Raw genomic sequence first — 11,997 nt, 5'->3', positions numbered from 1 at the left:
CGTGGTCTTTCTGTCCGTGCCCGCGCACCGCAAAAAAAATAAATAAATCGAACTTGTTCTATTTTTCTGCAGTGCATACGGATCATTGACCCATTCAGGTTTAATGGGTCTCGATCCGTCCCGGGCCACCGCACGTACGTTTTGCGCGCATTGCAGTCCCTAACGCACAACGGTCGTCTGCATGAGGCCTAATTCTTTCCCTTTTTCCGATTCACTTCTGATTTTAGCTTCCAAAACGGCACGCAGAAGCCTGACCGCGTGGCAGTGAGATCACTGTATGCGTGCAATGTATATAGCGAAGAGTTTCAATAGCAATAATGTCATTTTTTACATACAACAATCTCCAAGAAGTGGATGAGGGCAGACGTGACTGAGGCCACAGGTGTCCCTGGATTCTTGCCTGCACCCCTCCCTTGCTTCCTTTCCTGCTTCCTACTTATCCCTTCAGTGAAGCAACAATGCAAATAAGGGACGGCTCCTGCCTGCCCAATGTGTCAGCTTATAAAGCACACAGCAGCCGGGAAGCTGTCAGTCTGCTACCATGGGGAGGCTGATGCTGCTGCTGTGCGCTGCTCTCCTGAGCCTCGTCACCGGGGCGAGATCTAACCCGTAAGTCCGGCTACCTGTAGCGTATTTCTATTCATTGCTGCATTATGCACTAGGGAATGCTTCACTAATTGCTAACAGGAGGGCTTCTCTGGCTCAGGTTCCTAGCTGAGATCCATGTGCAGGGAATCTGCCCTGTAGGTGTGGATCAGGGTGCGCTCGGAGGCTGCGCATTTTATTGCAGAAACTTCTGTTACTGAAAATCAGTTCTATATTCATTTGAATCCATGTGCTTGCCGGCCCATTCAAATGAATGGAACTCCTTTTCAGTTGCAGATATTTCTTTGACAAAATCCACAGTGTGAGTGCATTTTTAAAAAAAAAATTTGCAAGGACAAATCTCAGCGCAAGGGCTCATGCACATGACCATATGTAATTTTGTGGCCCGGAAAAAACTAAAACTAAAATGGATGACATCCATATTTCATCCATGTGTTTTCTTTTTTTGCCGATCCATTGTAACCATGCCTGTCCTTGCCCACAAAAAGGACAAGAATAGGACGTGTTCTATGTTTTTGGCAGAATAGTCATGCGGACATACGGAGACGGAATGCACGTAGAGTTATTTCTGTTCTTTTTTGCGGACCCGTTGAAGTGAATGGTTCCGCATACAGACCTGTAGGAAAACGGAGAGAGTACACGGTTGTGTGCATGAGCTCTAATACAGTACCAGAAAAGTGTGCGAGATTAGAAAAATCTAATGTACAATTTGCTTTTTATCTTGTTGACCTGCCGCGCAGATTTTAAAAAATGTCAATTGTCGTGTGTTTTTGTTTGTTTGTGCAGATTTCAGCCTTTTCAGTGGAAGGGTGAGATCTGCAGAAAACCCCCATTTACATTCACAACAAAACAAAACGCATAAAAACTGCACAAATGTGCCCAAACGGCAATAAATAGTATGGATCGATGCCTGTTTTTGGCGCAGCCACCCTTATAGAGTTGTATTGATTTTTAATGTACAGTTGCACAAACTTCTCTAGACCATCTGGTTGGATTTTTTTTTTTAGCACTGATGGCTGATGCAATGAAATCTTGACCCCATTTGCGGTGCACATTTTTAGAGCGTATTGAAGACTCCCGACCTTAACATCTCTGCTGAGGAATTTGCTGCAGGGACTTTTTGGGATGTAGATGAGTTAAGTTCTCCCCCAGGTTGTGATGACCCACCATGCTGCTCCTGCCGTTCCACAAAAAAAAAATAGAACATTTCCGATTCTCGTCCATTTTGCGGACAAAGACAGGTATTGTTACAATGGACCCGCAAAAAATACAGATGTAGCACGGATGTTATTGCGGACCACAAAATACATACGGTCGTGTACGTGAGCCCTTTAGCCTACAGCCATGGTCTGACTCCAAGGCCCCAGCTTACTGGGTTTGTCCCATTAGGAAAACCTATCCACGCCTTTGAGATATGGTTCTGGTTGGCCCGGGTCCGACAGCTGTGTCCCCACGCCATGGAGGGGCCCGTGCTCCCCCATTTTGAATCGAGCGGATGTCAAGCATGCAGACTGCTGCTCCATTCAGCGATCTAGGGCTGTCGGCGATGGCTGAGCATAAGTCTTTCTCTAGCCGCCACATAGAGTTGAATGGAGTCACGGACACATGCATGTCTACTGCTACATTCAAATGGGAGCATGGGCCCCTTTTCTCTTGAATGGCAGGGGCCCCAGCAGTTCCCCTGTCCTGTGGAAAGGGGACACACTTGGGGTCATTTAGTAACGTAAAAATGCGGCACAACCCCCTTTTGCGACTATTTGACCGCCCCATGACATTTTGTCACACATGCATTTTTGTGCCATGTTCGGCACACAGGAGTGTCTAGGGTGGGACGGGCAGGAGTCCAGGCCAAGACTTCAGCCCTGACATACTTGCCAATATTTACGCCTGGATTGGTTTAGTTTTTCCGCCTGAAGGTGCATCTAATTTACGATGAGGCGCACGCCTCGTAGTTAATTAGGAGCCTCTTCAGCCAGCAAAGCAAACACAAGAGGAGTAATTGACCCCCCACTGTCTTAGGGCTCATGCACATGAACGTGTGCGGCCTGTGTCTGTATTATGGCCTGCAAACAGTGGGTCCACTTTAATGAGTCCGGAATCCGCAAGATATGGAGTGGTGCGGGGGCACTGAGCGGAAGCCCACTGAAGCACTATGGAGCACTTGTGTGGGATTTTGGTCCGTGCTTCCACACTGCAAAGTTAGTTGTTTTTTTATTTTTATTTTTTTGCGGTGGCGACTGAATCTTGCCGATCACGGACCCATTCAAGTGAATGGGTCTGCTCCGCAAACGGTGGGCACACAGCCGGTGCCTGTGCATTGTGGTCCGCATCACGAGCCGTATACGTTCATGTGCATGAGCCCTTAATGGGAGGACCCCTTTCATTTACGTTCAGAGTAAAATCACTGGCTCGTCAACGCGACCGCTGTCGTCCGATGCCCGTATTGCAGCCTACCAACAGCAGGTCCGTAATATACGGGCACTGGTCGTTTGTGCACCGCATCACGGATGTGGAACTATTCACTTAAATGGGTCCACAATCCGGAAAGCACGGAACCCCATGGAAGCTCCACGGAGTGGCATCACGGGTTTTCTGTTCGTGCCTTCGCAGAGCATGCACTACATTTTTGAGCTGCGGACCGTCTGATGCGGATCGCGGACTATTTAAGTGAATGGGTCCTGCCTCCACATATTGCAGCCACGTTCGTGTGCATGAGCCCTTATTGTAACACATGGACGGCTTCAACATTTCCCTAAGGCAACTTACGCTGTGAGTCCGGAGCGTGGAACTCGCTCGTGTGAGAGTGTGTAGCAACTCCCATCCTGAACTCTGGAGCACTGCCGCGGTGGCACAGCATTATATTGATCCATGATGCTATGTAACCCTTAGGCCGAATGCACACGGCCGTGTTCCTCGGCCGAGAGCGGTCCGTGGTATGCCGGGCTGGATTCCTGTTCAGAGCAGGAGCGCACGGCGTCATTGGTTGCTATGACGCCGTGCGCTTTATGCCGCCGCTGCACTACAGTAATACACTCGTATAGATCATGAGAGTGTATTACTGTAGTGCAGCGGCAGCATGAAGCACACTGTGTCATAGCAACCAATGACGCCGTGCGCTCCTGCTCTGAACAGGAATCCAGCCAGTCATACCATGGACCGCTCTCTGCCGCGGAACACGGCCGTGTGCATTCGGCCTTACATTCATTAATGTATTGGATAACGCTGACGGCATTGTGTCAGTGTTATCTCATACATTCCAGAACTCTAGGGCCCCTTGCAGACAAACGTGTGTGGATTAGGTCCGGATGCATTGCGAATGCGTTCAGTGAAAAATGCGCGATTTCCCAAAGTCGCTTACTTTTTATCGCTCAGTTGCAATGCGATTTAATGCGTTTTGCACGCGCGTGATAAACTGTATGTATACAAACTGGTGTAGCCCTTGCCTTAGACTCGGCGTATTGCTATTAGTCTGACCCCTGGTGGTTGTTTTTCAGTATGACAGGTTCATATTCATTTAGACTGGTCTCATTTATTTGCGCATGAATAAAGTTGCATTAATGTGGCAAAAAGTCGCATTTCTCCAGGGAAGTTAAACTTAAAAAAAAACCCCTCACACTTCACCACTTAAAACAGCCAGCCAGCTCTGGACTGGGGTAGAAACTAGACTGTTCAGGCGGACCCAAATAAGTATATTGAAATAAAGTTGCAAAAGTTTGAAAACTTCGAATTAGTGTAAAAATCTAAATAGTCGAAGGCGCAAAAGCCTCCAAAACAGGCGCAATTTAAATAGTAAAGGCGACCAAAAAAACTAACTGTCTAAAACAGACCCTACAGTAAACGTGCCCCACTTCGCTTCTTTTTTTCCGTGCAGAAATTGATCTCATGTGCAGCAAATAGCGGTCTGCAATGCACGGGCATGCATCCGTGGATCTTTTGCAGACACATGGACAGCAAAAAATCACGGAAATGTGGACAAACCTTAAAGGAGGTGTGGACGAGGCCTAATTGCAACAAATTTTACTCTAGGGCAGGGATGGGCAAACTGCGGGTCTCCAGCTGTTGTAAAACTACAAATCCCATCATGCCCTGCTGTAGGCAGACTGGGCATACTGGGAGTTGTAGTTTTACAACCGTGGAGAGCCGCAGTTTGCCCATCCCTGCTCTAGGGCATTACATGCGCAGACACCTACAGTCAACCCTTTTCTTTTCCCCATAGGCTTTTCTATAGAACTAGAAAAGCCAGGAAAAATGACAATGTTACAAAAAATGATCACCACCACAAAAAACACTACAAAAGTTTTTCTTTTTTTTTTCTTTTATAAACTAAATAAAGCTTAGAAAGTTCTGAAAAGTAAAATATGCATGCATGGACAGATTTGGCATTCCCTGTTATGTCTGGGACCTTTGTCACACAGCCTGGGCACTTCTACTGCTCTACACCTGGGATCTGGGTTGTTAACCTCCTTCTCTAAGCCCCCGTGAAAACATTGGGCCATGACCTTCCTGCTATCGGGACAGGGGACTTATCCACCCCAGCCATGGGGCCCCAGCCTAATCTCACATCTCTGCTTCTTCTTTACAAGCAAATATTTGTTCTGTGTTGCAAAAACAGAGTTCGTGTGGAGTGCGCTGTCATTTTAATGCTCTCACTCCTGTGCCATCTGCTTTCCACACGGTTCCTCATAAGTTATAGCTTTGGTCTGGTTCACATGCAGTAGTGGGTGAATTCTGCAGCAGGGAAGTACACCAAATCTGCAGCATATTGTATGGAGCATGCTGGTGATCAAAAACCTCAAAACTGGGAACTGACCCTACAAAGTCACTGCAGAACCTCTTGATGCAATATCACAGTTGCACACTATATTAATGACCATTTAGAGGTTGCGTGTAGTCCTCATATGAATATAATACACGCCTTACTGCGTGGTGAACGATCACATTAGTAATTGGTGTGCTTTTCATTGCTGTGAAATTCTGGCCTAAAGACCCTCGTATGTGTAAGAGAAAACCAGCTGACCCCACCAATTACGGCTAAAACGGTCAAGCTGTTTGGAGGCCACCTGACCTTCCCTTAGGCCTCTTTCACACGACCGTTTTTTTTTTTTTTTTCTGTTTACGGGCCGTTTTTTGTTTTCCATATACGGAACCATTCATTTCAATGGTTCCGCAAAAAAAACGGAATGTACTCCGTATGCATTCTGTTTCCATATTTCCGTTTTTCCGTTCTGTTGAAAGATAGAACATGTCCTATTATTGCCCGCAAATCACGTTCCATGGATCCATTCAAGTCAATGGGTCCGCAAAAAAAAAAAAAACGGAACACATACGGAAATGGTCTTCCGTATTGTTCCGTTTTTTTTGCAGAACCATCTATTGAACATTTTATGCCCAGCCCAATTTTTTCTATGTAATTACTGTATATGCCATACGGAAAAACAAAACTGAACAACGGATCCGTGAAAAACGGACCGCAAAACACTGAAAAAGCCATACGGTCGTGTGAAAGAGGCCTTATAGGGGTTCTCCAGGAATTAAAAAAATGTACCGTAAATACTTAAATATTATTGTATAATAAATATATTCACAAATACCTTTCATTACTTAGAATGGCTCGTTTTTGTCTAGGGAGCAATCATCGGGAGAAATAAAATGTCCGCCGTCCTATCAGTACACACAAAACCTGTCCTAATCACGCAGGATTCTTTGGAATTACGGACGTGCCTAGATATTTGGGGCACAATAAAAAATAAAAAATAAAAAAAAAAAAGCACACAATAGGGTGGTACGTTCTAAAGGGTGTTTATAATATAAAAAACGTGCAATGGAGGCTCGCCTTGTACGGTTGTGCTAATATAGACACAACCCTATTGAAAGCTTGTTATACAAGATCTTGACGTCGGGTGTGCTGCGGCAGGCCGTAGTTCCTTTTGGAGAGGGATGTCCAGTCCCTTCAAAAGGTGCTTTAGGCTGAGTTCACACGGGCGAGATTTCCGCGCGGGTGCAATGCGGTAGGTGAACGTATTGCACCCGCACTGAATCCGGCACCATTCATTTCAATGGATCTGTGTACATGAGCGTTTTTTTTCACGCATCACTTCTGCAATGCTTTAAAATCGCAGCATGTTCTATATTCTGCGTTTGTAACGCAGGACAGGCCCCATAGAAGTGAATGGGGCTGCGTGAAAAACGCACTGCATCCGCAAGCAAGTGCGGGTGCGATGCGTTTTTCACTGATGGTTGCTAAGAGATGTTGTTTGTAAACCTTCAGTTTTTTATCACGCGCGTGAAAAACGCATCAAAACGCATTGCACCCGCGCGGAAAAAACTGAACAACTAAACGCAATCGCAGACAAAACTGACTGAACTTGCTTGCAAAATAGTGCGAGTTTCACTGAACGCACCCTGAACGCATCCTGAGCCAATCCGTCACGCCCGTGTGAACCCAGCCTTAAGCGAAAGACAAAGTTCCTGATCTGGCGCTCAGAAACCCAGTATAGACCATCTTGAATGTAGAAAGGTCTTCTTTATGCGCATTTTAATGAAATAAAGAAGATCTTTCTACATTCAAGATTGTCTGTCTATACCGGGTTTCTGAGCACCGGATCAGGAACTTTGTCTTTGGCCTCTTTCACACGACCGTTGTGTGCACCCGTGGCCGTTGTGCCGTTTTCCGTTTTTTTTCGCGGACCCCATGACTTTCAATGGGTCCGTGGAAAAAACGGAAAATGCACCGTTTTGCAGCCGCATCCGAGATCCGTGTTTCCTGGCCGTGAAAAAAATATGACCTGTCCTATTTTTTTCACGGCCAACGGTTCACGGACCCATTCAAGTCAATGGGTCCGTGAAAGAACACGGATGCACACAAGATTGGCATCAGTGTCCGTGATCCGTGGCCGTAGGTTAGTTTTTATACAGACGGATCCGAAGATCCGTCTGCATAAAGCCACCCATCATTGGTGGCAGCGGAGTTCCGATCGGAGTCCCAGTTTAATCGCTGGGGCTCCGATCGGTAACCATGGCAACCAGGACGCTACTACAGTCCTGGTTGCCATGGTTACTTAGCAATAGTACAATAGTAGAAGATTCATACTTACCTGCTGCTGCGATGTTCGTGTCCGGCCGGGAGCTCCACCTACTGGTAAGTGACAGCCTCAGGTCTGTGCGGCGCATTGCTAAATGAACTGTCACTTACCAGTAGGAGGAGCTCCCGGCCGGACACGAACATCGCAGCTCCCAGGTAAGTATGAATCTTTTACTATTGTACTATTGCTAGTAACCCGCTGCCACCAATGATGATGGGGGGGGGGGGGGTGGGGGGAGATGGGAGGCCGCACACTGGCCACTAATGTTGTTAATGCTATAGAGGGAGGGGGGCCGATGGGGGGCGCACACTGTGCCACCAACGATTTATTACAATAGAGGGAGGAAGGGGGGGCGCACACTGTGCCACCAACGAATTATTACAATAGAGGGAGGAAGGGGGGGGGGGGGCCGCACTGGCCATCAATGATATTCAAACTGGGGAGGGGGGGTCTGCCCCCTGCTGCCTGGCAGCCCTGATCTCTTACAGGGGGATATGATAGTACAATTAACCCCTTCAGGTGCGGCACTTGAGGGGTTAATTGTGCTGATCACGGCCCCCTGTAAGAGATCGGGTGATGCCAGGCAGCAGGGGGCAGTCATGTACACAGTTTGTAGTATATTCTAACTAGAAGCGTCCCCATCACCATGGGAACGCCTCTGTGTTAGAATATACTGTCGGAAATGAGGTTTCACGATCTAACTCATATCCGACAGTATATTCTAACATAGAGGCGTTCCCATGGTGATGGGGACGCTTCAAGTTAAAATATACCATCAGATTAGAGAAAACTCCGATCCGATGGTATAAAAGGGACTCCAGACTTTATATTGAAAGTCAATGGGGACGGATCCGTTTGAAATGGCACCATATTGTGTCAACGTCAAACGGATCCGTCCCCATTGACTTGCATTGTAATTCAGGACGGATCCGTTTGGCTCCGCACGGCCAGGCGGACACCAAAACGACTTTTTTTTCATGTCCGTGGATCCTCCAAAAATCAAGGAAGACCCACGGACGAAAAAACGGTCACGGATCACGGGAAAACGGAACCCCGTTTTGCGGACCGCAAAAAAATACGGTCGTGTGCATGAGGCCTTAGAATAACTCACACTTCACTTATTTGGGCAGTCACGGGGCCAAAACTGACCAAATAACTGAAGTATGAACTCCGCCTTAGAGGTCGATGTTAGCACCAATAAGAAGCGCACTCCTTTTACACCGTCATCAGCTGATTCCACATAGATGTCTACAGAACCTGTTCTATTAAACACTTATACAAATAGAGCCCCACAACAGAGTGGAGAGGGTGTCAGCAGTAAGTTTGTGTTTACATCATTGATAATTAAGCCCTTCCTCTGATCCGTCAGAACAATAACCCCAAAAAAACGGATCCTGTATTTTCAGCATCCGTCTTTACTCGGTTAGCATTTGATCAGTAATCCAACAGTATTGCTAATGTAAAAAAAAACTGGAGTGGATCCCAAACGGAGATGACACGTGAATGGAATATTTGCATGTCTTCTGTGTTTTGTAGCCACTCCTGCTTTTGACTACCAAATAACAAGCCGATTCTGAATTCTTTTTTTTCATGTCCGTGGATCCTCCAAAAATCAAGGAAGACCCACGGACGAAAAAACGGTCACGGATCACGGAAAAACGGGACCCCGTTTTGCGGACCGTGAAAATATACTGTCGTGTGCAATAAGCCTTTCTCTAATCACACATGAGGACAAGTTACTTCACCACAACGAGCCATAGTGCTGCCTCATCCTCCTCTCTGCTCTGCTTGTCAGGAATCGTGATCCTGAATACAGGTGAATCTCTGTGGCAATGGAGATGAGGAGACATGAGAGGAGGGTAAGGTGTGGCTAATGAGCAGCAGCACTTGTATGCAGTCTCCATTACCGACGTCTGTCCGTCCTCTCTGTACTTCATGTCTCCTCATGAAATAAATTCTCCAGATCTTCAGCTGAAAATATTATCAACTGTATTCAGGATCATAATCCCTGACAAGTAGGGAGGAGGAGGCAGCTCTTTATCTCAGTGTTGGAAAGTAACTTGTACTCATGTGTGATCAGGAAAGGTTTTGTGTGAACAAATGGGACAGTGGCAATTTTGTTTCCCCTAATTGCTCCCCAGACAAAACGAGCCATTATACATAATGAAAGGTACTTGAGAATATATTTATAATAAAAATACTTTATTTTCTTAATTCCCGGAGAACCCCTTTAAGAGATAAAGAGAGTCACTTACTAAGTCCAGCTTCTTACTTGGGTCTTTTACTCTTCTTTTGTTCTGGCTTTGTTGGCGTAAGATGCGCCTTTTTGATGATGAGGTGGTCGCCTCTTCATAAAGTAGGTGCTCATTCGGCAGTCTGTGCGCCTGGTGGAAATACTAGCCTAGCTAGCTGGTTGGAGTAGTTTTTCACCATCATTTATGCCTGGTGTAAATGTTGATACATTTGTCAGGGCCCAGCACACCCTTGCCACACTCCTAAGCATCATACATGGCTCAAAAATGCTCGCACAACAAAATATTGTTGCAGGGGCATGCAACAATTGGGTTGTGTAACATTTTCACACCAATAACTTGAGTTTGTTTTTGGTGAAGATCAGCCAGATTGGCTTTTTTTTTTGACTGGTGCACCTTCCGCCAGAAAAGCCATAGCTAAAGAGAAGTAAAAGACCTGCATGAAAATCTGGTCTTTGTAAATGACCTCCACCCCCTCTTCTATCTCTTAAGGCATATTCGGGTGGTCCCCATACTTCTTAGAGAAGACTACCCCTACATAATGCTCGGTTTTAGTTAACTGTTGACCTTGCTGTCCTTATATACCCTCTAGGAGACTGTGGGTGCTGGCCAATGCCAGTTGGCACCCCCTAAACAAACCCTGACCATCTTACTTCTATTCGGATCATATGGAACATATTTCTTGAACAGCCCTAGAATACAACCTCCTCAAATTTCAGCCTTGTCACGACCTGGTAATCTGTGTATGTAATACCAAGAATATTAGTTGCCTTAGCAAGATTAGTGTAACCGGCCCCAGCCCAGTGCTGTGCTCACTCCCTTCTCCACCCAATGTTCCTGCTCTTCAGGTCTATCCTCCTGTGAATAACAGGGTGAAGAATCCCAGCGTCAGCTCATATGATAATTCCTGGTCTGTGCTTAGGAGACCATCGAAACACTAATCAGTACTAGCGGTATCAACACAGAGCCAAGTCCCACCCGATCCTGGGCAGAGTACCTGGCTTAGCATTTTATTGCACAGCATTGACTAATTGGCAGAGATGGTGTAATTATTCCTTTCACCATAAACTGTATAGGCTCTTTTGAGTTATTTTATAATCTGCTTTGCTGTTTGGCTTTAATTATGGAGTATTTTATGCAGAGCCGTTCCACTACTTCCTTTATATTGAAATATGGCTGCTTTTTTTTTTTTTTAAGATCAGTGCCACTCTTGCCCATGGGTTGTATTTGGTACAGCAGATTCAAAAGAATGAGGCTGATCTGCAACAATAAATACATCCTGCAGAGATGAGCGACTTACCCTCTTTTCACATATCGATGCTTTGAATGGGTTTCCCAGGACTTGGTGTCTTTTTAACTAAGCCTCCAACCCCTAGCATTTGCTACCTACAGAGAGAATCGCTCTCCTGCCCTCTGCAGCTCCAGTCCATCACCCTGGCTTTGTTTATTGATCTTCCAGTCTGTTTACTACCTCCTAACAGTGTACCAAGCATAGTGCCTGTACCTCGTATTGCAGCCATGATCTGCACCTAGGCCATGTGACCGATGTATAGTGACGTCAATGGCCTAGGTCAGGGATGGGCAAACTTGGCCCTCCAGCTGTTGTAAAACTACAAATACCATCATTCCCAGTCTGCCTACAGCAGGGCATGATGGGATTTGTAGTTTTAAAACAGCTGGAGGGCCGAGTTTGCCCATCCCTGGCCTAGGTGGAGGCCGTGGCCTCTTCACACAGCTAAGTGACAGGGAGTTCCGGGAGGTGTGATGCTTGGGTAGTAGCGGAATGAATGTTGAATGTCTTCACAAGGGAAATTAATAAAAAAAAACTTAATGTATCACTTGTTATTATTTTTTTTTAGACACTATGTTCTCAGCACACCTGTACAGCTGGTCAGTGGAGATACAGCAAAAGTCTGTATACACATTGTGGGGAGCACTGAACGCCTAGACGTCTCTGTAGTATTGGAACACGATGGAAGAAACACCAGCATCGTTGAAGAAGATGTTACAGAATCAAAATATTTCCAGTGTGGTGATTTTAAGGTAAGGTTTTGACT

The 11,997-nt window shown here is 46.1% G+C and overlaps 1 protein-coding gene across 4 annotated transcripts in view; it reads left to right on the top strand.

Moving 5' to 3' along the window:
- The first annotated feature begins 469 nt into the window (after positions 1 to 469).
- The window catches only part of LOC121003482 (ovostatin-like), a 58,106-nt gene continuing 46,578 nt past the window's right edge, over positions 470 to 11,997 (top strand). For all 4 annotated transcript variants that reach the window (XM_040435367.1, XM_040435365.1, XM_040435364.1 and 1 more), the window contains exons 1-2: positions 470 to 609; positions 11,800 to 11,983. In XM_040435367.1, the coding sequence (XP_040291301.1) occupies positions 542 to 609; positions 11,800 to 11,983 (252 nt within the window). In that variant the 5' untranslated portion in view covers positions 470 to 541. The remainder of the gene's footprint in view (positions 610 to 11,799; positions 11,984 to 11,997) is intronic.

Source organism: Bufo bufo, chromosome 6 (genome assembly GCF_905171765.1).
Source record: "Bufo bufo chromosome 6, aBufBuf1.1, whole genome shotgun sequence".
Classification (NCBI taxonomy): domain Eukaryota; kingdom Metazoa; phylum Chordata; class Amphibia; order Anura; family Bufonidae; genus Bufo; species Bufo bufo.
This window is presented reverse-complemented; position numbering and strand designations above follow the sequence as displayed.